This window comes from Chenopodium album, chromosome 10 (assembly GCF_948465745.1).
Source record: "Chenopodium album chromosome 10, dcCheAlbu1.1, whole genome shotgun sequence".
NCBI classification, from domain to species: Eukaryota; Viridiplantae; Streptophyta; class Magnoliopsida; order Caryophyllales; family Amaranthaceae; genus Chenopodium; species Chenopodium album.
In genome coordinates, this window is record NC_137843.1 from 35607285 (window position 1) to 35633552 (window position 26268).

At 35.7% G+C, this 26268-nt stretch overlaps 1 protein-coding gene across 3 annotated transcripts; it reads left to right on the forward strand.

The window, feature by feature from the left end:
- On the forward strand, nt 1-24944 carry LOC145562412 (shaggy-related protein kinase kappa-like). Of its 3 annotated transcripts, none has more exons than XM_081622683.1 (13): nt 2-201; nt 435-681; nt 3025-3117; nt 3211-3270; nt 3358-3630; nt 7815-7889; nt 10126-10182; nt 10325-10465; nt 10549-10599; nt 20096-20191; nt 23096-23179; nt 23314-23416; nt 24378-24944. In XM_081622683.1, exons 2-13 carry the CDS (start codon nt 532-534, stop codon nt 24464-24466), a joined length of 1272 nt encoding a protein of 423 aa, XP_081478809.1. In that variant the 5' UTR covers nt 2-201; nt 435-531; the 3' UTR covers nt 24467-24944. The 3 variants fall into 3 exon arrangements, with proteins under 3 accessions (XP_081478810.1, XP_081478809.1, XP_081478808.1); XM_081622682.1 differs by having other exon boundaries at nt 3-201; nt 3022-3117; XM_081622684.1 differs by lacking the exon at nt 20096-20191 and having other exon boundaries at nt 1-201; nt 3022-3117.
- The last annotated feature ends 1324 nt before the right edge of the window (nt 24945-26268 follow it).

A 26268-nucleotide genomic window follows, 5' to 3' on the forward strand; every position in this document is an offset into this window, starting at 1 on the left:
CCCCACCTAAAAAAAAAAAATATCCATAAATTAAAAAGTTAGTTTTTCTTTTAACAGCTAACTATTTGAAGAACTTGGACGATAAAAGCAGAGGAGAGAGAAAGAGTGACAGTCCCCATCACAAGGAATTGTGAAAGCCAGCCATAGTTTTGTGTTTGTTTATCAAGATCATCTTCAGAATCACTCATCATATTTTGATTGGTAACGATCTACTTCAATTTTTATCGTTTTTCTTGAGAATTTTATTTTCATTGTTTGCCTTTTGTTGTTGCGCTAATTAGGTCTCATTTTTTTTTTTTAAATTTGAGATCAAAATTGACCTGAGTCCTTCGATACATGATTTTCCGCAATTCTGATAGTTTGATTGATTAATCTTACACTGATATGTATTTAATTTTGAAGTTGTTGATATAAATTTTTGTGGATTTGTGAAGAATTTGGTGTTGAACGTGAAGGCAAGCAAGGTTTGATGGAAGAAAGTCATGGGCAATTGGGTGAACAGTAGGGAAATTGGGATTAATAGGTGCTGAAATGTCCTCTGCCAGTATAGGGAATGGAGGGCCTGGCAGTTCAATGGCATCTAATGGCCAAAATGGCTCATCTAGTTCTGTGGATTGGTTGGGGAAAGAGATGCTTGAATTAAGACTTGGAGGAGACCGATCAAACCGTGATGATGATAGAGTAAGATTCTAATTTTAATCCATGTGTTTATTTTTCGTTTATAATCAACTTTTATGATTTGTATAATTGTTAGATTATCATATTATAATGAACACACACGTTGTTTAGAGCTTGAAAAAGTGTAAAATTTTTTTTTTTTTTTTTTTTTTTTTTTTTTTTTTTGAAGCCAATCGTAAAATTTTGTTCGTCTCTTAGTAATTCATTTTGTCGATAAGAGGGGTGATGAGTATTGGATTGGTCATCGGAGTAAGCATTGTTTTTTTTTTTTTTTTTTTTTTTTTTGTTCGTTTCCCCTTTCTATGTTTGATCATAGCGTGTATTTTTTGAGAACCCTCTCCCTTCATGTCTAGGCCAAATGTGTGATCATATCTTGTCCTTCTATCGTGTGTGGAAAGTTAAGGTTACCCGACTTGTTTATGGGAAAAACTTGTTCAACCCATTAACAATACTTCATTGTAACATAAATCTTTTCTGTTGATGCAAGTATGCCTTTGTCTTGTTAGTGGAGAAATCAAACAATCTTCAATCTTCACTTCTTATCTATGGCATGTACTATCAGGGTTTTGTATTTATAGTATTTTCTGTATTGTTATGGAATCCAATAATGTGGGCTGTAGCACATGTGTAAGAGAAGGGGTGGAAGGGGGATCAGTGTCGCTCCATGTATTATTATGCTTTATTACATATGTGTGGCATCTCTGTTGATGTTCTGAAAAATGGTTCAGGTAACTAGAATTGCAGTTTAGCAAATTATTTCTCTTACAATAACAAGTTGATGAACCTACATTTCTAACCATACATTACAGGCAACTACCGTACCATTCATTACAGACATATTGTAATCGCTCATAGTAATTGGTGTCATTATATGAAGAGAGGGCTGCCAATGAAAACCATTTATCTTTCAAACTTATAAATCATGTATGAATGCATTGTAGTATCCATTAAATGATAAAAAATTAAATAAATTAATCAATTATGTTGGCATGCCACATAAGCACACTTGTCTTCTCCATAACAGCGTGAAAAAGGATAAATTCCTGGTCACAGGAAAAAAAAAGACCTGAGTCTTGTTTGCTCAAATTTTAATTTTCAATTGTCGGTATCCATTAAAAAAATAGGTGCATGGTAAAACTCCATTTCCATGTTAATTTAGTTCTGAAAAGGAATGATCATAACATAGGGTGTCAAAACAAACGTTATTAGAAAACGGTAGGGCTATATAGAACTTTTTGGCTAGGATCCATTATTAAACAGAAAATTCTTATAAAGATTTGGCTCACCAATCACCCCTTTCATTTCTGCGTTGGTAGATACATGCTGTGGATAGGTATATGAGACTTTGGCCGGATTTGGTAAGGACAAAACAGAAACGGCTTCTCACGTTCTGTTTAGAAATCTATAAATGAATATTTTATTACTTCATCTGAAATTAATAATCGTCAACAGCTACTAGATCTTTTGTTTACATTGATTGATTCTAGGTGGGAAAATCGTGCCTTTATAAACATCTAAATGAAATGGAACATTAAATACTTTTGTCCATTGGATAGATGTGGCTGGCCTTTGGTGGATGATAGCTGTAATTCTGCATCTCTACTGTGTTTTCCAAAATACATTATAGCATGAGAGGGGTTTTTACTTCATAGTAAAGAGGGTTTGACTGGTCAAAGCATAAGTCCCTTTTCCATAAAAATTTCATCCATTTTCATTTTGCCCATAATTTGTCTTTTATACATTTTTTATCTACTTGTTTCTTATAGGTTGAAGCAAGCAAATTACCATATCCTTGAAAAAAATAAAGAAACTGTATATAGAACAGGACTGATTTATAATTATAGAAGAACTTATATAAATGGTCAGTGTGCTGGTCCTCAGTCTTCAATTTGCACCCTCATCACCCATGTACCAGTATCTTTAAGATAAAAAATTTCCATGTCTGAAACATGGATCTACACCTAAGTTTGACAACTGTATCCAAGTCCAAGCATCATATGAAATTAATACTGTAAAATAGTGTGCCAAATTGCCAATATTATTAACCTTCATTCATAGAAAACCAGAAAAGTCTTCTTAAGAAACATGAAAGCTAAATTTGCATCATATATTTAATTCCTTTATATCTGATAAGATAAGACATTCAATTTAGTGGATTGTTTATGCGCAGGGTTGCGTATGAGCACACCCTTAGAGATGTTATGTACGATCATACTAAATAAGCTTAGATTGTAAACTTGAGCAATTCTATTAGGTGCAAAACTGTCTGTCTCTATGGAATTGGCCTTTAATGTACAAATGCCATAAATGACTGATATAATATTTCAAAATTGGATCATTCAGCAGGATAGTGAACCAGATGTTATTGATGGTGTTGGTGCAGAAGCAGGGCATGTTATCAGGACAATGATTGGCGGTCGTAATGGTCAACCTAGACAGGTTGGATGAATTTTATGCATAAAATTTTCAGGTTGTTGCTTGAGTGAGATGATCTTTAAGATCTTACCAAGATTATTTGATTTCCTTGGACAGACCATCAATTATATTGCAGAGCACGTGGTTGGAACCGGTTCCTTTGGTGTTGTATACCAGGTGAGTGTATCCATGGTTACTCTGTGTTTTCTTGTATTTCTTAGGCTGTATTGGATTTTGTCTTGTAAATTAAAATTCTTTATGTAGGCAAAGTGTAGGGAGACTGGGGAGATTGTAGCCATCAAGAAGGTGTTACAGGACAAACGCTACAAAAACCGAGAGTTACAGATCATGCAGATGTTAGATCATCCTAATATTGTAGCTCTCAAGCATTGTTTCTTTTCAACAACAGATAAGGAGGAGGTATACCTCAATCTCGTTCTTGAATATGTTCCTGAAACTGTCAATCGCATTGCAAGGGGATACAACAGAATGCACCAGAAGATGCCTCTAATATATGTCAAACTCTATACCTATCAGGTATTTGCTATAAAGTATATTCATGTTATCTCCCCCATCTCTTTTGTGGCCCCTTATGTAAGTCTTGTAAGTTTTTCAATTGAAATTATTAAAACTCTAAGACTTTATTAATTGCATGCTGAAATGATATTAGAAAACTTTCAGTCGACTACTTAAAAGAGAACAAAAAAGGTAAGGTTCTAACCTCTTTCCTTCTTCACCCATTTTAGATAGTTTTTAACAGTTTATTTTTATTTCACTTTTGGCAAACCCCTTTTACTATATGATATTATAACCCGACTATAGCTACACACTTACAACTTTTAGGTCATTGTGTCATAGTTACATCCACCTTTTTACTTAAACCTATCCTGTTTTGGCTCTCTCTCTCTCTCTTACTTTTTCCACTTTTTTCATTCACCCACTCACGACATCAACACTCTCTTTCAAATTGCTTTAATTTTGGTGTAAAAAGTAAATGTTAGGAACTTTTTGAGCATGGTTTAGATAGAAAAGGGAGCTAATTTCTGAAAAGCCACATCTAAGTAGGGCTGGCAAACAAATCAGGTTGGGTCGGGTTTGTGTTCAGTCACCTAATTTCGGGTAAGCAATCCCCCAACCCGATTCATTTAACTTTTTCGGGTTGACAATCTTGACCATATTTTCAGGTCCTAAACCCGAATTTGACATGATTTAACCTGATTTTTAATTATTTTTTGGTAGGTAACAATTTTTTTTTTTTTTTTTTTTTTTTTTTTTTTTTTTTTTTTTTTTTTAGGAAAACAATTTAATAGATTTGGTAATATAGAATAATAAAAAGAATTCGCAAAACAGAATTAAATATTCCCAAACTAATACGAAGTATTACAACATATAACTAGTAAATTCTTTAATTTTTTTGCTTGAAAATATGAAGTGCATAAGAGAGCTTGGACTTGAAAGCTTTTTATTCAAATCTCGTACATGCATCACCCTATGTAATCACAATACAATATATCCTTGTAAGAGGGGAGAGACTAAACTATAATCGGCCACTAAAAACATAATTTACAAACTGAACAAAAGAATTGAAGAGAACCTAAAAGGGGGTTTTTGGAGAGAGAAAGAACCAGTGAGGTGGTGCTAGAGAGAGAGAGTGCTGTTAAAGAAAAGAGAGGAGGAAGTGAAGAATGAAATTAGGGCTAGGGTTTGGATTGATTTTATGATAAGGTAAAAGATGTGGGCTTAGGTCCAATCTCAAATTCCCATCCCAAGCGGCATAATCCTCTTGTTTACAAATCCTAAAGGTTTACTAAACTTTTAAAGTTTTTGATTTGTTTTATATATATATATATATATATATATATATATATATATATATATATATATATATATATATATATATATATATATATATATATATATATATATATATATTTTTTTTTTTAATTTCAGCCCCCTATATGACCCACTTAATATTTTGGGTAAAGTGGGTCATTTTTGGGTTAGATATTCTACCTTAACCTAACTCGTTTATTTGTCAGGTCGGGTTCTTGTTGGCCAATTTAAGTTTTCGGGTAAAAAATTTCTATCCGCTATTTTTAGGCCAGGTTCGTGTCGGGTTTTCGGGTCGTGTTAGCTTTTTGCAGCCTTACATCCAAGGCAATTTTACTATATTTAGCTTGTAACTATGTGACCTTAATCACCGTTGAGGTTTGAAATAATCTATTGTGTTCATTCTACAAGTAATTGATGTAAAGATTGGGTAAGATTTTTTAGCGTAATTTAGTAGTCACGTTCTTTTTCTCTTAGTCCTTTTAGGTCTCTTTACTTCAGATTTGAAACCCATATTCTGAAGCTCAGTTGAATATTTTTTGTTAGAATTTAAGATCGTTTATAATCTCTCATAGTTTTGATCCACATTTATAATCTCTCATAATCTCTCGTGTTCTAAATCTTAAATTAGTTTCAAATTTGAACTTGTATTTTTCAAAATTATAAATTGTGTTCAAATATTTCTAATAATATATTCTTGGTTTTAATATATATGTTCTAAAACTTTACTCGTATATTTTATTCACATGCTCTAAATTTAAACCATATGTTTAAAATTTTAAATCAGCTATTCTTTATTTTTAGTCACGTGTTTTAAATCTTAAAATAGATATTTTTAATTATGAACTAGGTTTTCTAAATTTTTACTAACTTGGTCTAAATCTTAAATTAGATGTTCTAAATTGTACTCATATTTACTAAATTGAATCATGTGTTCTTAATTTAAATCATATGTTTAAAATTTTCACTCATATTTTCAAAGATTTTGCTCACATGTTCTAAAGTTTAGATCTATTTTCATAGAAGTATGTGTTTAAGGGAATACTATTGTGAGAACCGCTCCTTTACATGAGAAAACTATCTATGTTAGACCAATGTTATGGTATAAAATGTTAGGCTTCTAAGAAAGAGCACATTAAGAAGATGAAGGTTACAGAAATGCGCATGTTAAGATGGATGTGCGAGAACACTTTACGAGATAGTATAAAAAATGATGTTATTCGTAGGAAAGTGGGTGTTGCAGGCATTGCAGACAAACTAAGCGAAAATTGCCTATGTTGGTTCATGCATGTAAGACGGAGACCCCAAGGTGCACCAGTACGAAGAGTGGGATCATGGAGAGCTTAAACTAGGTAGAGGGAGACCGAAAATAACTTAGTTGGAAAGAGTTAGGAAGGATATGAATGAGGTATTTGATCGTAAGGGATGGAAGAGGAAGATTTTTGTGGATGACTATGGAATATAGCCGACCCCACTTACGGGATTAAGGCTTCAATTGATTGATTGATTGTAATGGTCTCATCTCTTTTTCTATGATTAGATATATAACTTGGTTACATGAATGTTAATCATAATTAATTACTTGAAATGAAAAAACATTTGTGGATAAAATGTCGAAAGTAATAAGTTTTTCTCTGACAAATTTCTTTCCAAATCAACACTGAGAATATCTTAGATGCTGTTGAATCCTGACTGATATAGGATGCTGTGTATAGGGTCAGATGTTTGGTTAAACATGGAGGTGTACAATTTGAAGATTGAAGTACTTTCCGTGTAGTTGTTATGCTTTTTCCTTGGCTTGCACATGATTGGTGCATTCTTCTGTTTCCTGAGATCTCCTTCATAAAATGCCTGCTAGGTGTAGGATTCCTCTGTTTGAGAGTTGTCCTCAGAGGTCTTGTATCAAGCTACGGTACTAATATTTATTGCTCAAATTGCTGTCTATTTAAATTAATTTGAGTTTTAGGATTTTCTGATACAAATTGTGGCAGTTTTATCGTTTAATATGGAAACACTCAACACTAATGTGACCTATTGTCTTATATTAGTTGGTTCTTTAAACTTGTTGAGTTTCATGGAAAATTGGGCTCACATAATTGGGGCTTTGTTTTATGTAAGAGAGGTTCAGCTATGGCCATTTATTTTACTTATTTTGGAGTTGTGTTTGGCTGCTCTTGTGTGCATTTCTTTTTCATTATCATTAAGGCTCTATTTGGTTTGCCATACTTCTGCTTATTTTAAATCAAATCAATTCAAATAAGGTGTTTAATAAGCTCAAGTAAAATAAAGGTTATACATAAGGGTTAATAAGAGCTACCCACGTTCAAATAAGTTTATAATTTCAAACCAATTTAGGGGAATTTAGTTCAGTTCAAATTAGTACAAATTATTGCAGGTGACTAGAACACACCCTAATTAAAATAATATATATATATATATAGATTTTTTTTATCTATTTTAGTACCATTGGTATTTTAAATTTAGTTCCTAAGTTGCCAACTATTGTCATCCTGTTTGGTTAAGAATCCCTAGTACCTTTTAATTTATCTATTTTTTTTTTTTTTTTTAAATAATATTGGAATAAAAAATTCTCTAGTTTATGACATCAGCTGTATTGCAGTTTCAGTTCAGCTTTTGGGTTAATCATGGTGGATTTATTAGGATTTTTAACATAGCGTCCTTTGGGCTTAAGCAGTAAGGGCTTCTATGAAAATGAAGGGGTGGGTGTGTAGGAATTTTACTAAGCATCTTGAGGAGACATTTACAGAAAATGCTTATGGTCTGTTATGTGTAATCATATTAAGTATGAAGTAGCTGATACTGGTTCCTCGTCTCCCCTCTTTCTTTATAACTTCACTCACTTCTTTGTGGTTAATTTTCTGCCTATGCAGATCTGCAGGGCACTGGCATATTTACACAACTGCATCGGAATATGCCATCGGGATATTAAGCCTCAGAATCTACTGGTAAGATTTGAGCATTGTGGACTTCAATCTTGATGGTATTGTAATTGGAATGATTACAATTAAAAAGCCTTGTGTTACTCTTGGTATGTGCCGAAAACTTTGATTTGTATCAGATTGATTTGACATTAATTTCCTGTCCTTTCCAAGTTTTCAAAAGCTATGTGAATTTTGTGTCTCAGATTGTGCTGTAAATTTATAGTATCGTTTTAGTTGTATTACCTAAGAGAACTATTGCAATGGGCTTGCAATACTTGCAGTTTGTTTTCTGATTTTGGCAATATAATTAGATCCCTAATTATGTAAATCACTTACATTATAGAAATGTATAGAATCTGGAAAACCGTGGTACTAAGATATTATTATTTTTTTTTCCCGCTAATATCTTAAATGTGTTGTTTAATGTAGCATAAATGGAAACATAAGTACTGACATTAGGCAAAATAAGATGTTTGTTTGCTACTATGTTTGGCCCTTCAAATTTAAAGGTTAGATGATTATTATGATATGGTGGAAAATACTGCGTATTATAATGCAAGATTTTGTCACAGGGAGGGATCCAGTGAGAATATTCACTATGTGAGAACACGTACTTTATATGAGAACTGATCTCAAATTTACATGTGACATATTTGGAACATACGAGTAAAAATTAAGAACATATGATTTAATATAGAACTTATGGTTAAAATTCTTAGAACACAAAGAAATTTAGAACAACCTATTTAAAATTTAGAACATTTGAAAGTAATTTAGAACATTTGAAAGTAATTTAGAACATATGATATAACATATAACTCATTAAAGATTTAGAACATGTGAGTAATAGTTTAGAACATTTTATTTTACTCATTTAAGATTTAGAACACGTGAATAAAAATTTATAACATCAGATTTAAAATTTAGAACATGTGTGTAATAGGTTTTATATAACATACTTTCTCTCTCTAGCTTATGATTTTCATTCTCCCTCTCAATTCAAATCGTAATCCACTCTCCATTGTCTTCTCCATCGAAGCTCCAACAACGACGACTGAAAATAGATCAATTTAGCAGAATATAATCTTAGATTTCCTCCTTTGTATATGTTCTACTTTCGGTATCTTGCTTTCAGATCTTATTATTGTTTGTATTTTCATAACGAAACCACTAATACTATGGTGCTGGTGTTATTGGTTTATTGAAGATAATTTGAGCTTTGTTTGTCTGACTAGCAGATCTAAAATAACCTTCAATATTTCTCTCCTATTGGTGAATTAGTCCAAATTATATGATCTATTGGTATTAAGGAATTTCATTTTTTTATACACTTTATCCTTGTTAGATGACATCTACTTGATGTAATTCTACCTTACATTTGATGTTTCTATAATGTTTCCTTAATGTATTTATATTTGATCCTTATTGTACCTGTAAAAAGTAGTATAATTTGAATGATGTTGGATGTTTATTTGCAAGAATTCCTTTGAGCTTATACACAATGGGATGTTGGCTATTTAGAGATATTGGTTTGCTTTCATTTTCTTTTCCAAGGCATGCATAATGTACCTACAATGTATGTTTATTGTACCCGCAGTGGATGCTTGATATATCTACATTGAAACCCAAATGTACATCAACTTCTCACGCCTCTACATTAAGCACACTTCTCACCGGATCCCAACCCTATATTGTTGTCCAAGGAAAATGGACCAGTAATATCTAAATGTTTTGATGAGAAATTTTGGTTGAAATATAAGGAAATAAGGGATATAAAATTTTTGGGTTTTCAAGTTGCCAAGTTAAAAACGGAATAAGAACTTTGGTGGCAATTACATGATACTTTGTAGCCTTTTTACTAAGGTAGCTCACATTGTCAATCAAATTATTATTCCCCTTTTTCTATAAAACTTTTTCAACATTTATATCAAACCCAAGGCAGCTTAAATATATTTTCGTACTTCAAGGTTTGGGTAAAGGGTGGAAGTTGTAGCAAATAGCAACTAATTTATATTTGTTGATTATACTAATATGAGTTTAATAATTGCATTGAACTCTTCGTCGCTTAAGGTACTACACTCTACACTATTACTTAGCCCTCTTTATTTCTGAAATTAACATGACAGAGAAGGGAGAGCACATTAGTTTAAATGCTTAGAATTTGTGAAATAATATTGATCCCATATAAATCATTGGTTGTACTATCTGGTGACATAATTATCTTGCACAATTGTACTGAAATATTTTGTTGTGGTGCTAGGTAAATCCGCATACACACCAGCTAAAACTATGTGATTTTGGAAGTGCGAAAGTATTGGTATGTTTTTAATTGGCTGGATAATAATAAGACTTATATGTCCATTTTGAGATACTTTATCAATTTTGTTGTTTTCTTTTGTCTGTTCTCTTGTGCCCTAATGTTTTCTTTTTTTTTTTTTTTTGCTTGTTCATTGTGTTAGGTTAAAGGAGAACCCAATGTTTCATATATATGCTCAAGATACTACCGTGCCCCAGAACTCATTTTTGGGGCTACTGAGTATACCACTGCAATAGATATATGGTCTACAGGATGTGTTATGGCAGAATTACTTCTTGGGCAGGTGGTTGATTTTCATTAGAAAATGTTGAGTGCTATATGCTTCGTGATGTACATCCTTTAACCCTAAATGAATATTTTTAACAGCCATTATTCCCTGGAGAGAGTGGGGTTGATCAATTAGTGGAGATCATCAAGGTAAGAATATCTATCATGCTATATATATATATATATATATTTTTTTTTTTAATATATATATATATATATATATATATATATATATATATATATATATATATATATATATATATAATGAATTTGCATCCCTTGTAACCAAAAGTGCATCATGGATTAGAATTGTGGAGGTGCTAATGCCCATAAAGCAAAAAAACTCTGGACATTTCTACAAACTCTATTTGGGCAACAGAGGGAAGTACTTAGTAGATAGAGCTATTTATGAATCCACTTAAGGGAACTAAATAAAAATAGCTCAAAGCTGCTGGTGTACAGCTGTGCTGAATAGCTAGCATTAACATACTATTGTTCCATCCCTGTCTAATCTTGGCCATTGAAAAATCAACTAAGTTTTGGTTGGAGAAAAAGGAGGCTTCGATCATATTGTGAGTGGGACTTAGTTCTTGATATGAAGACGAGAGAGACTTTATTCTTGTCATTGTGATGTATACCTAGAATATACTTCCTCCATTCCCCTAATATTGCAACAAGGGGGAAGACACGAAATTTAAGGTGAGGAGAGATAAATATAAATGGGGACCATTAGAGAGAGAGAGAGAGAGAGAGAGAGAGAGAGAGAGAGAGAGAGGAGAATACATGTGCATATATTGTAATGTTGCAATGTTTGTAAAACTTTCTAAAATAGTAATTGTTGCAATATTAGGGGAGCGAAGGAAGTATATACATAGTATATATTTTTGTATGGACAACTTATAATTTTCATTTTTTGCCTAATTCTTTATGACATTGAGGGATCAAGACGAGGTTCATGCTAGATACCTGCATATGTATCCAGGTCTTTGATTTCATCTTATAGCAATTTCATTCATTATGCCTGGAATTAGTGTTACAAAAGGTATAAATTAAGAGGTGAACTATTGTCACGGAACTGATTTAAGAGGTGAGATTTTAAAAGGGGTATTCTAAGCTGAGGTGTGAGGGTAATGTTTTTTTGGAGTAATTGATTTCATCAGATATCATATTTACATGGAACCGCCACCATTGACGGCACCACCAAAAACCACCATCACCTTCCTTGAGCCACCGCCAAAAACTAATTATTTTGACAACTTCCTCATTGAATTCTATAGATCTTCAAATTATAAACCAATGAGGATGCACTTTTTTTTCCTGGTGGAGGAGAGAGAAAGGAGAATAACCAAGGAGATTTGAGAAGGGAAGGAAAGATACATAGGAGAAAGAGAATGTAGAGCTAATGAGTAGAGAGTAATGTGAGATAGGTATGGAGGTATGAAGAGAAATCAGAAGAGGAAGTTATTCAAGGGATTAAAAAATTACCGAGGAATTAGGTGGGGAACTTTTATTCTCATTTTTCGAGGAATATGTTTCCCTATTATAGTCTAAATAGTAAAGAATACCATAAATTTTCCTCCTTTACTTTCTTCCCTCTTATTTGTCTTATCATCACCAAGTGGCTTGATAAAACAATAAGATATGAAGTGGGCGAAAGGCTATCCGTGAAACTCCATGGGATGGAATTCTCTCTATATTTTCTTGATTTTCTACGGATTACCGATGACCGATGCACCTTGAAAAAATTATTAAGGTACTCCTATTGTTTTAATTTTCGTGAGATGTCCTTTACGTAAAATCTAATTCATAGAACACTCTTTTGTTTTCCTAGTGAATTTCTTTTTATTTGTTTATTTATTTATTTTTCATGATATATTTTAATTTAGAGTTACTCATCTTAAACTTGCCAAGAGAAAGTTAGTAGATCAAAATGCTATTCTCGGTACCCATTGGGCAATAAAAGAACCAGAAGTTTGTATTCAAAGGTTTGTGAATTGTGGATTAAATTGTATATCAAGGGTATATTGTGAAAATTTGTCCACTGGTACTTTGTTAATGATTAGGTGTAAATTCTTCCCCACCCTCCCCCCTTTCCCCTATATTTCTTTTTACTTTATTATATCTTATTATCTTCTTTCCTCCTTAATGAAAGTGCCATTTGGTTTAGTTAAGTACGAGGGTATATCATCGTCATTGAGTTTTCAAAATTGGGTAAAAACTTTGTATGGGTTTACTTAGATGGAGACAGATATATTTTTACTTGACAGAGTGGGTGGGTGTGGGGGGGGGGGGGGTGTTGGGGTTTACATATGAAGGGTTGCACAATTTTTTGATTTACAGGTTTGGAAAATTTGTCGAAAAGCCTTTTAAAAGCACCATCTTGCGGAAAAAAAAAGCTCCTAAAATTCTTTTGCAAACAAAAATATCTAACTTGGGTCTGTTCGGTATTGTCATAGTTTTCTTTTTTTTTTTTTTTTTTTTTTTTTTTTTTTTTAAACTATATGATATGGGTCATATAATGAGTAGAAACTTGGTCAAACTTATTATAATCATGATAATTTTGTAAACTGACAATAGAAAAGGGGAAACAACTTTTTCTAGTTTCCTTTTTTTTTGGTTTTTGTTTTAAATAATAAAGAAAACTGCAAACAAAAAAATAATGACGGACACGCTCTTACTTTTTTTAGCAAGATGAAATCTTGAAGTTATGAAGTGCTTTTCTGGTATTGACTCACGTTTTCCGACATTAACTTTATTTTTCTCTTCCTCCTTCACCGCCAACAATTTTAACTCTCCTCCAATGTAAGTTTTCTCGAAGATTCTTGGAATATTTGTGAAGAATTTTGCAATTTTCTTGTAAATCTTGAAGATTCTTGGAGTTTATTGATAACCTGCACTATTGTTTAGTTATTAATTAATTATTAGGATTTTTACCTATGGGTTTGTACCTTTCACTAGAAAAGTTTTTTTCTATGTTTAGGGTTTTGGTTGTTAGGATATTTATTTTTCTAATTCAGGATAGAATTAGTTGTTGGTTACAAGTATGATTAGGAGATGAGTTATGATTAGGATTCCTAGTTTTCTGTCTTATCTTAGGATTATGATTAATAGTTTTCTATCTTATCTTTGTAGGATTTTTCACCCCATAAATATGGGTGCATACCAATAAAGTTTTTGACTGTGTGAATTTTGTTTTGAGAATGAATCCTTTCTCTCATTACTTGTTGTGCATAACGAATCCTTTGAGTTTTTTTTTAGGATTTTTCACCCTATGAATATGGTTGCATAACAAAAAAACACTTGTTGTGACTTGTGACAATCTTCTAGTTGCAAGTAGGAAGAAACCCTCTATTCCTGTGAGAATGAGAGTACTAACCCTTTAATTTTCGTGTAAATTTTTTAATTTTGCTAAATTCGTAAATCCAAAATTATTATAGCTTGCGATCTTTGTGAGTCTTGAAAGATCCACATCACCAACACCACCATTGTTCGCTCTCCTCCCAACATGACCACCACAATTTCTTATCTCCTGCCTTCAATTTTCTCTCTTTTCTCATAATAAACTGACCTAACACTATTGTACATCCTCACTCCCCTATATACCTAGTTTCTCTCACCGCCGTTTGTCTTCCCATCTCTTGCCTTGCTTCAATTTTTCTCTCCTCTTCGTTTAATTATTTCACCATATAGTGGTTGAATTCAGATCCAAAATCTTTCCGACCAAATTCGACTATATTAGGGTTGGTTTCCATCATTAGCGTGTGACGTCGTTTAATTCATGGTGGTGGTTGTAGTTCTCATGGTAGATTATCCTTGATGATGAGCAGCATCAAAGTGGTGGTGGTGGAAGAAAGGAAAGAGAATAGTGGTGGCGGTGGTGGCAGAAAGGAGAAATAGTGATGGCGGTGGTGGAATAAAGGAGAGGGCACAAAGTTGACGGGTGGAGAGGAGAAATAGTGGTGGCGGTGGTGGAAGAAAGGAGAGAGAGTAGTGGTGGCGGTGGTGGGAGAACAGAGGACAATGGTGGTGGGAGGAGAGAAAACATTGGTGGTGGTGTTGGGAGGAAAGAGAATAGTGGCGGTGGTGAGGGAGAGGAGGGAAAAATAAGCAGTGCCGGAAAATGCGAGTCCAACACCGGAAAAGTATGTCGAGCTTTCATCTAGCAAAACATAGTAAGTTGGTCATCTTTGTTTGCTAATAAATTATAAATATATTTTTCGCATAATGGTTCTCTTAAAAGTTTCTGACAAATTTTCCGAAGCTTTTAGTATTTAGTATGTGTACTATTGTTGTATAGAGGCTCAGATTACAAAGTGTTGCTTTGTTGATGTGTGCTTGATGTGCTTTGGCTTTTCAAAATATTGAGCATTATATTTTGTGCTGTTAGATGCTATGTTACTCCGGTACCCATGTCCGACACGGGTACGTGTCCGACTCGGCTATTTTTTGAAAAAAATTTAATAATTTTGAACTAAAATGAAGTATCCAAGTGTCATACCCATGTCCGAGTGTTAGGGTCCAACACGAGTACTTGAGGTAAAATGAAGAGTTCGAGTAACATAGATGGGTGCTTTCTATAATTTCCTTGGAATTTTATGTTTGGGACTATAGACTTTAGGGATGTTGTGTGCACAATCTATATTGGTTTGCATTTGCAGATCATTCTGTTTAACTTGAGAAATAGACGTTTGAATATTTCTAGGTAATCTGCATGTGTTCAGCACACTTGCATTGTTGCTTCTCTTTGGTGCTATCCTCTAGAGGATTTCCTTGGTTTATCTTGTGGATGATGTACAACATGTAACACATGCAATTTCGTTACATTTCGTTTTAAGAGGAGTCCTAATCATCTTCCTATCCACTTTATTATTATCTTTTGTGCATTTCTTTTTTGTGGGATAATCCTTTCGCCGGGACAAATCCTCCTCTGGTGGCGAATGAGGGTGGTGAGTATGGAGGACAGTCGAATTGGAGATTGAGGAAACTCGATCTTCCCCTGTTTGACGGCACAAACCCAGATGGGTGGATTCTTCGCGCGGAGAGGTTCTTCCATTTCTACCGTTTATCGCCGGAGGACAAGTTGGAAGCGGCGATCGTCGCTCTGGAGGGCGACGCCTTGCTCTGGTTTCAGTGGGAGCACAGGCGCCACCCCTTGATATCCTGGGAAGCGCTGAAGAAGTTGGTTCTCAGAAAATTTCGCACCACCCCCTCTGGCACACTCCACAAGCATTGGCTTGCTCACGAGCAGACGGGTACGGTGGCTGACTATCAGCGTCGCTTCATTGAGTTGCTTGCTCCGATTGAATTTTTGCCTGAAGAGATCGCAAAAGGTCAGTATATTAATGGGTTCGGATCCTAGACCCGATTTCTCTAGACCATGCCATGGATCTGTCAACTGGACATCTGCCCACTTGGAAGACCCCATATCCCACAACACGTTTCCATCCTTCCACCCAAACCCAGATTTCCCAAACCTCAAACACGAACCTACCTCACCCAAATTCTTCCTCCACCCAGCCAAACACTACCAGACTCACCTACAGACCCACCGGAGAAATAAGGCGGCTATCGGAATCTGAACTCCAACAGAAGCGCGAACAGGGGTTATGTTTTCGGTGCGACGAAAAGTGGAACCTCAACCACCGTTGTCAGCGGCGCGGGTTGAGTGTTCTGTTGACCGTCGATGAGGAAGATGACTGGATGCTGCCGGAAACCATGAAGCCGGGGATCTGGCGGCGGTTGAAACACAAATTCCTGTAGAACCAGTGCTGACCTCTTTAGACACCATCGTTCCGGGTGTTTCTTTCAGCTCTGTGATGGGGCTTACTAACCCGAAGACAATGAGAATGGCTGGAACGGTGAATGGCCAAACCGTGGTGGTGATGATCGATCCTGGCGCAACACATAACTTCATCTCCACCTCTTCCTCTCAGAAGTTGGGTATACAGCCCTCGGATTCTAAAAATTTTGCGGTGACCCTTGGCACCGGTGAGGTGGTGCAAGGGGAAGGAATCTGTAAGGGGGTGATGTTGGAATTGCAGGGGGTCACCATAGTAGAAGATTTTCTCATCCTACCTCTAGGAAACTCTGATTTAATCCTAGGTATCCAATGGCTCGAAAAATTGGGTACGATTGCAACAAACTGGAAGACTCAAATGATGAAATTCCAGTTAGGTGACACATCAGTTACTCTCCAGGGTGATCAGTCACTTGGGCGTACGGGGGTCTCACTTAAAGCAATGATCAAATCGCTCCAGAAGGAAAAACAAGGGTACTTGGTGGAATTAAACCACCTGGTAGGTGAGGAACAGGAAGGTAGCGCTTCTGGTATAGTCCCTCTGTTCTTACAGCAGCTCTTGGAGGATTACAGGGGTGTGTTTGACATGCCGGTGGGGCTGCCACCACGGCGCATTATTGAGCATTCAATTGTGTTGAAGGAAGGCACTGATCCAGTGAGTGTCCGTCCTTATAGATATTCCTCAGAGCCAAAAGGATGAGATCGAACGCTTAGTTCAGGACATGCTAACCGCAGGTATTATCCAACCTTCTTCCAGCCCTTACTCTAGTCCTGTGTTGTTGGTTAAGAAGCGAGATGGTTCATGGCGTTTCTGTGTTGATTACAGAGCCCTAAATAAATGTACTGTTCCTGATAAATTTCCTATTCCTGTTATTGATGAACTATTGGACGAATTGTTTGGTGCTTGTGTTTTTTCGAAGTTAGACTTGAAATCCGGATACCACCAGATTCGTGTCCGGGAGAATGATGTGCATAAAACAGCATTCCGTACCCACGAGGGACATTACGAATTTTTGGTAATGCCTTTCGGGTTAACGAATGCCCCTGCTACTTTTCAGTCTTTAATGAACACTGTTTTCAAGCCTTTTCTTCGCAAGTTTGTGCTGGTTTTCTTCGATGATGTGCTGGTGTATAGTAGGTCCTATGAGGAGCATGTGAGACATTTGGCAGAAGTGTTGAAGGTGCTGCAAACCCATCAATTATACGCCAACCAGAAAAAATGCGAATTTGGGCAGGAACGTGTGGCCTATTTGGGTCACATCATCTCAGGCCAGGGGGTAGAAGTAGACCAAAGCAAAGTGCAGGCTATGATAGCTTGGCCTCAACCAAGAAATCTAAAAGAGCTTCGAGGATTCTTAGGGCTGACAGGTTACTATCGAAAATTCATCAAAAATTTTGCTCAAATTGCTCACCCTTTCACTGAGGAGTTAAAGAAGGATAGCTTTGGTTGGAGTGAGGCTGCCACACGTGCTTTTGAGACGCTCAAGGAGGCTATGACTAAAGCTCCTATCCTTGCAATGCCAGATTTCTCTCAGCCCTTCATCTTGGAAACGGATGCGTGTGGCCAGGGAGTTGGAGCGGTGCTCCTTCAGTTTGGGCACCCAATTGCCTACTACAGCAAGCTGCTGGGAAGTCGTGCTTGGGGTAAACCAATTTATGAAAAAGAGCTAATGGCTATTGTGTTTGCGGTAGAAAAATGGCGCCATTACTTGTTAGGTAGGCATTTCATAGTGCGTATCGATCAGAAAAGTTTGAAGTTTTTGTTAGAACAACGTGAGGTGGGTCAAGCTTATCAAAAGTGGGTCGGGAAGCTCTTGGGATACACCTTTGACATTCAATATAACCCTGGGTCTAGTAACGTGGTTGCTGATGCTTTATCCCGGGAGATGGTCCCGACCATTTCCTGTGCCAACTTGGTCTCTTCTGGTGGGATACCGTGGGCTACATTTCAGCTTCATATTCAGAGGGATCCCCTGATCTGTAAACTGTCCAACAGCATCAGAAAGGGAGAAAAGGTTCCTAAATGGTTTACTCTGGAAAATGAGGTCCTTAAGTACAAAGGTCGGGTGGTAATTCCCAAGGTTTCAACTCTCACTTCTGCCTTACTCCGAGAGTATCATGACTCTCCTCTTGGGGGTCACGCAGGGGATTTTAAGACTTACCAAAGGCTGTCAGCAGAATGGTATTGGATGGGTATGAGGAAAGATGTTTCCCGTTATGTTCAAGCTTGTTTATCTTGTCAGCAAAATAAGGCTTCTACAGTCAGCCCTATGGGACTTTTGCAACCTCTTCCCATTCCCGACAAGGTGTGGGAGGACATTTCCATGGACTTCATCGAAGGCCTTCCAAAGTCTTCCGGTTGGGACACCATATTGGTAGTGGTTGACAGACTTTCGAAATATGGACACTTCATTCTTCTGAAACACCCTTTTACTGCCCCAATGGTTGCGCAAGTTTTTGTTCGGGAGGTGGTTCGTTTACATGGTGTACCATCTACCATTGTCTCGGATAGAGATAAAGTGTTCCTCAGCATTTTTTGGAATGAGCTCTTCAGGCTTCAAGGTTCTCAAGGTTCTCAGTTGGCTAGAAGTACGGCTTATCATCCGCAATCAGATGGACAGACGGAAGTGGTCAATAAGGGTGTGGAATCATATCTCCGTTGTTTCATAAATGGCAAGCCTCGTTCTTGGTCCACATGGATTCCATGGGCAGAATATTGTTATAATACGTCGTTCCACACAGCGATCAATTGCACTCCCTTCAAGGTGTTGTATGGCCGCGACCCTCCTCGTCTTGTTCGTTACTCTCCTGGCAACACTTCAGTTGCTTCGGTGGAGGATCAATTGTTGGAGAGGGATGCCGTGTTGGATGACTTGAAGTTTCATTTAGTTAGAGCCCAGGAGTATATGCGTCATTATGAGAACAAGAGCAGGAGAATGGGACACTTTGAAGTGGGTGATTTGGTGTTTTTGAAACTTCAGCCTTATCGCCAGCAATCTGTGGGACAGAGGTCATCTCAGAAGTTATCTCCGAGGTATTATGGGCCATATCCTGTGGTCAAAAGAGTTGGGGAAGTGGCATATCACCTGTTGCTGCCAGAGGGGTCAAGGATTCATCCTGTTTTTCATTGTTCCCAGCTCAAAAAGTCTGTAGGGCAAGGCCATACCCCTTCTCCTTTACCTGCCCAGCTAACTTCTGACATGGTGCTTGAGGTGCAGCCTGACTATGTTCTTGGAATCAGGAACAGCCAGCAAGGTAATCTCACCTTGGTCGAGGTACTCATTAAGTGGCAGCATCTTCCAGACTCTGAGGCCACTTGGGAACCCTTTGATGACATTAATGCTAGGTTTCCGGAGTTCCACCTTGAGGACAAGGTGAAGCTTGTTGGGGGGGGGGGTATTGCTAGAGATCATCCCAGACCTCCAATATTGGTTACATACGCAAGGAAGAAGCAGGGCAAGGGGAGTGGAATCAGTTAGCAATGCAAGGGCAGAAGAGTCTTTTCCTCTTATAATTCTGTTAGGAAAAGTTGTTATAGAGAGAGAAGAATCTTTAGTTTTGGGTTTAGCTTGCTAATCTTATTTAAGGGAGGGATTTTCTGTTGTAATAATCATGCTAAGAATTTTGTTAAGCTTTGCTTAGTGGAGAGCCCTTTCCTCTCGAAAAGGAAGGTGTATTGATTATTTTCAGTCGATCATCAATACAGACTATCAACCATTTTTTTTCTGTTTATCTTACTGATTTTCTGGAAATTAGCTTGCAAGGCAGGTTAATTCCTAGCATAATCCTGTCTTGTATTCAATAATCAACCTTATCTTTATCAGGATGCGTAACACTGTCTTATTGTAGGTTCTTGGAACACCAACTAGAGAAGAGATAAAATGCATGAATCCCAATTACACTGAATTCAAGTTTCCACAGATAAAACCTCATCCATGGCACAAGGTATGACTAAATAGTGTCGATTGTCTCTATCTTTTAGTTCCCATTGGTGGATATGTTGCTCTTATGATGCGGGTTTTCTTTTGGGGCAAGCATTGGCAATATGTCCTAATATTGCTTTTGTCACCTATCGACAAACAGAAACATCTGAATTTCTTATAATTTCATGCTATTAACAAACTTCATACGATTACCAAAATTAAAGAAAAATATTGATGAAGACAAATTTTGTCAAGCCAATCCATTTAAGTCAGATACTCATTTTCCTTAAACAGTAGCCTGAGAATTGAAAAATACAGTCACAATGAAAACCGTTGTGGGATTTACATTATTTATAGAAGATTTTTGTCTTATGTTGTTTCTTATATCTTGCTCTTCTTTTTGTGTCTTGTGAAAGCTCACGGGCTCACAGTTATATATGCATTGCCTTGTTCACAAGAAATAAAACTTTTGGAAATTTTATTTTCTAGGATGTCTAGGAATGCTTTGAGTATTCTGGAGGGAGAGAGTGAGAGAGTACAATGTCTCTCAACTCAAGGTGGATTGGTTGTGATATGTTCAGAACTAGAGGTTTAATATAGTTTAAGATTGACATTTGTTTTGTAAAATAATGATAGTAATATTTTAATAAAATAATGCTCATGCAATTTTAGCAGTGCACTCACTTACCTTTCTTGATTGAAATGATGTCTTATTGAAAATTCATTGCCTATGCATATTTCGTTATTGATGTACACATCCAAATTTAATATAGTGGTATTGTCCTATTATAAATTAGAACATTGTATCTGACGCTTAAATATGATGACCCTAGACCCTTTTCCAAGTCAAGGTAAGCATAACCTCTGCAAAGGAATCTAGCTGCTGACGATTCTATTTGCCTTGTTACTTATTTGATCCGGAACAAATTTAAAAACAATTAAATTTTATTAGCCCGAACTCATAATTAAATTTCTCTTCATTGAGTTTAGATTTGATTTATTCTTCTTTTCATCAGGTGTAGCTTTAGTTATGTTCGTACAAATTATTTATAAAATATGAAAATAAAACTTTAATAAACAATGATGTACTTGTTTTACTGTTTTAGAAATGGAAAACTTAATAAACTCATAGTGATAGTATTATCTTATGTGTGTGTGTGTGTATATATATATATTTATGTATTTTTTTTTTATTTTTTTATTTTTTTTTATTTTTTATTTTTTTTTTGGTTTTTGTGTTGGTGATGTAGCAGTAGGAATCTTAGTCAGGCTGGGTTGGAGCTGAAGTTTTTTCTCCAAAATTTGTTCAGACTATTTTAATTATTTTCTTTTTTTTTGAGGGGCAGACTATTTTAATATGATTCTCATTCTGATTTAAATAATTAATTAGTTGGGTTAGATTTTTTCTTTTCATGGACTAATGGATGGAGTCAGAGTTGAACTGGTTTCGGGCTTGATTAATTTCCATTGTCTGGGATGATTACCATCTTCTTATCTCTTTGGACATAAAGAACTCTCAAATATCCATTTTTGTCTAGAACTACCTACAGATAGGGAAGTTAAGGAGGAGAGAGAAGGTAATAAGGGGAGTTAATTAAGTGGGAAAAGTGAAAAAGTGGGCTCCATTAACGTTTTTTTGGATGAAAACGTTCATGGGTAGTGCTACCCATACTTTTCTTAACTTCTGGGTAGTTCTTAACAAATGAAAAAAAAACGGGTAGTTGTTCACAAATGACCCATCTTTAGGTAGTTTTAAACAAAATTTCCCAAATACGTTATAGGATGAGTACTTTGTAGCCTAGGAATTCAGCAACCTCCCTGTCACCCTTCACACTCTTGCAAAAGAAAATTTACCATTTAGTTTTCTTTGAATCCAGAGGTATCAAGATTCTTTTTAGATACAGCCACTGAATCACCTGTTGTGATAAGCATATCATTTGCATGACCATTAGGAGTCATCTTAAGCTTCTTCCACCTGGAATGTAAATGAAATGCTCTTCTTTGTATATCAGAATCATGACATTACAGGATTTCTTGTCAGTTGGAAATTGATTGCAGGACAACGGATTCTTTTGCTTTAGAATTATCAGTTGATAAGAATCCTTGCAGACTTACTTAATTTTTTAATCTTCACGTGTAGCACACAGTGAGATCCAGTTGGAGGGTCATTCAAGCCATGGTTGAATGTTATTTTAAGAAACAATTGATTTTCTGTTTTGCTTAGCTCTAAATATGTTTGTGGTCAAACTATATGATATAAGGCTGACAGATTACTGATTTTTGTTTTGGGGAAGAGATCTACCTTTCTCTTAGCAGTCATTTTATTCAAGATTGCTACTTCCGTCTAAAGGGATACATTTTGTATATTGGATATAGGAAGCTTAGATTTTGGCTTTAAAAACATACTTGGTATATTGGAGTTACACTTTTGTACAGGTTTGTTCTGTTTTGATATTCTGTGTTTTAGAATTGCATAGGTTTTTGTTGACAGAGATTTTATACCATTAATATTTCTTGGATATATAGAAATATAAAGAGGGCCTATGACCTTAATATTATTAGAATATAAGACTCTTTTCCCAAAAGAAGTCTCATAGCTGACGTAGCTGTTAAATGAACTTAGAATATTCAGCTCGAAGTCTTACCAGAAGAGAGCTTAGACCGTGTTTACACCTGAGGTAGTGTATTTTTTTATTTATTTATTTTTTTTTAAGGTGATGCCTGGAAAAGGGTCACTAAATCTATCATTCAACCTATTATACATGAAAGCACTATGGGTGCTTAAGCTCGTTAGATAGGATATTTTTCCCTGGAAAATTAGGTCTGAAAATTCATTTTTCATTTTTATTATAACCATTTTGTTTTGCTATTTAAACCTAATAACTTTGAGTTTATTTACTTTTGTAACTGTTGTGTATTTTCTCAGGTCTTTCAGAAACGTCTGCCTCCTGAAGCAGTAGATTTAATTTGTAGGTTCTTTCAGTACTCTCCAAATTTGAGATGCACTGCTGTAAGTTGGCTGCTATTTTTTTTTTTTATGCTTGTCATTATTTTGCTTTCTTCTATCTTCCATATAACTCTTGGTAGAATTGATAGAGGATTCTGTAATGCCAACTTTATATATCCAGTATAAATATTCTGCAGTTGGAAGCTTGCATTCACTCGTTCTTTGATGAGTTGAGGGATCCAAATACACGACTTCCTAACGGTCGCCCTCTTCCTCCTCTGTTCAATTTCAAGCCACAAGGTACGATTTTATTGTCAATGCGAGCTGGATTGAGATTTAAATATTAGTGGAGTTTTTATTTGGCTGCTTTTAGGAAAAAATTGTTGAAATGGTTTAGCTTTTAAAAACTTGTTCTGAACAAAAAGTCTGGGACAGTGGGGCTGAAATCTTAAACTATTTGGGAATCATGTTTTTAAGCGTTTTTCTTTGGAACTTCCAACACTTGTTTAAAGCAATTTTTCCTTTTTTTTTCCTCTTTTATTTCATTGTTTAACTAAATAAATAAGGATTAAAATTACATTTCCTTAAAAAAAAAGCCTTAAATTACATTTTCACTAACAAATGTTGTCACTATAGCCTTAAGTACTCGGAAAATTACATTCAGTAGTAGTCATTCAAATTTATCAGTTATAGGGGTAGTAATTAACAAAGCCCACAAAGGGTCCTTTTTTTAGGTAGTATTGACAAATTTTCCAATGTTAATATTCTTTTTTGAGAATTTTGGCCCTTTTTGAAGTTAAAATCCCACTCTTTCTTATTTATGTGTGAAGTTAAAACCCCTCTCTTTCTTATATGTATACAAAAACACACTATTTTTTTTTATCCACCTATCTAAACCACAAATGAGTAATGAGCCATTATGATATAGACTGAAGATACCAAACATTTAGTACGCTGCTAGGACTATAGTCTGTCTTTATGATCTCTCCTTGACCATTGCTCCAAAAAAAATTCGTCGTTTTCTCAGAGTTATAATAAATATATTTTTTTTTTTATTTTTAATTTTTATTTTGTTCTATGCATGTTGCATTTCGAAAAGAAATATTGCAGTCTTGAGATAACCATTGTATAATTAACTTTGGAACATGGATAGTTATAAATTTTATTTGTCAGGAATGGGCCAAATCTGGTTTAGCTCTGGTTTTTTTATTTTATATTTTCTTTGCCATCACATATAACATGTATCTCGTTTTACTCTCAGAACTCTCAGGCATCCCACCTGATATGGTAAACCGCCTCATCCCGGAGCATGCTCGAAGGCAGAACCTATTCATGGCATTGAACTCTTAAGTAACCGGTGGGCAGTGGGCATGTCTATGCCAGCCTATCCACTGAGGGTTTGCTCAAATTGTGTAGGCATTTGACTAATATTCATGTGTAAAATATTAGCATTAGCTTGTGAGCCTGCAGAAATTTGTTTGTTAGCGAGTTAAGCTGCAAGAGGCAGCAGGACATGAAGAAGTTGAAAGGGCTGGAGGAGGTTTCTTGGTATTATTTATCAAAATATGATCATTTCATTCATGTATTTTTACACAATCGTCTTGAGATATTGGCATAGTATAGTAACTCAATACAAATCACGAGAATGTATTCAATATTTTGTTTGACTAAAAGAGCTTTGGGCATCTTTTTGTCTCACGGTGTGTATCTTGTTAGATTGTAGTATGGTTTTCTGGTATAACGGATGATGTCAAGTTTAAAGGGGTATATTTTAATGTGAATATTTTGTGCACGGATTCTATATCTAATAATTCCTCTGTTTTCTTTTGGTTCACCTATCAGAATGATTGAATGAGTGGTGTAAGAAAAAACTGTCTTAAAATAAAATAGAGGGTGTTTCGGGGATTTTTTGGATTTTCCTTGGGATACTGGTCACGCTCCTTTGACAGATGGGCTCGGACATCGGACATCTGCGAAATAACGAATATTTCATTATCGGAATATTCGTCTCTGATGGTCAAGTTAGTAACCGGAAAACGGAAACGCTAGAGAGAGAAAGTAGAGAGAAGTTGGAGCATGTTGTGCTCTTAATTGTTACTCCTTCCTTCTCCAAAACTTCGACCCTTTTGGGTTGATTTCACGGTTATTAAGAAACTTAAATAAAAAGAAATAAAAACATATTGAAAAGATAAATTTACATGGGGGTTTGTAAAAAATTAAAGAGATAAAGTATTAAAAATACTTAAAAAAAAAAATTTATATGGGGAAACTAATTTTGCACACATATTGTTGTAAATTGGTAGGTATTTTAATGCAAATGGGTCGATCATTTTAGGAATTAAATTAGGCCAAAAGGGTCGAAAGTTTGGGGACGGAGGGAGTATGTCACAATCCACCCCTCCCCATCATAAATGATTGGGGTATTTATAAGGTGGGAAATTGTGCCCCTTAGGGTTAGTACCCTAGATTTTCGTGCTCTAATTGGCTGAGCAATCAGGTGACGGCACATGTCAGACGGAGGCGTCGTTTTGCCGCTGTCTAGGAATTGGGCCTCCTGATGTAAGGAGACCTTCTTCTCTATATTCAGGTGCTTCTTTTAGGGTTTACACGTGTTGTATTCCTATATGGACACGTTGCCTCTAAATTTAGGCCACGTGTCTCTATGGGATTGGTCCACGTTTTTAGGGGTATTTTTTACCCTAAACATTTGCCCCTAAGAGGGGATGGCTCGTATTCTGCGGGCCGTCTCCTCTGATCTTCCACTCGTCTGAGTACTTAATTTTTTTTGACCATTTAGGAAATTTATCAGAGGTCGGACAGATTCGTCCATTTATTTGAGAGTTTTTGGGTTGAATGCCTCGTCCGGTTTGCTTGATCTCCTTGGTGGACTTTATCTGATAGTCAGGCGGACGGTGTGGGTCGAATGGCCTTTGGGAAATGATCAGTCTCCTTCCGGATTTTTCAAAAGATGGTTCAAGTTCCAGAGGGACGTTAACTTTGACGGGTCTTTATGACGCACGTTTGAATTCCCGTCTTTAATAACGGAACAATTTTCAACCGTTTGTCTTCTAAGTTAAGCTTTCGAAAAGTTTAACTGTTGGACTTCTTTAGTCAGGAAAAGGTGATTTTACCATCCTACCCTTGTAAATTTT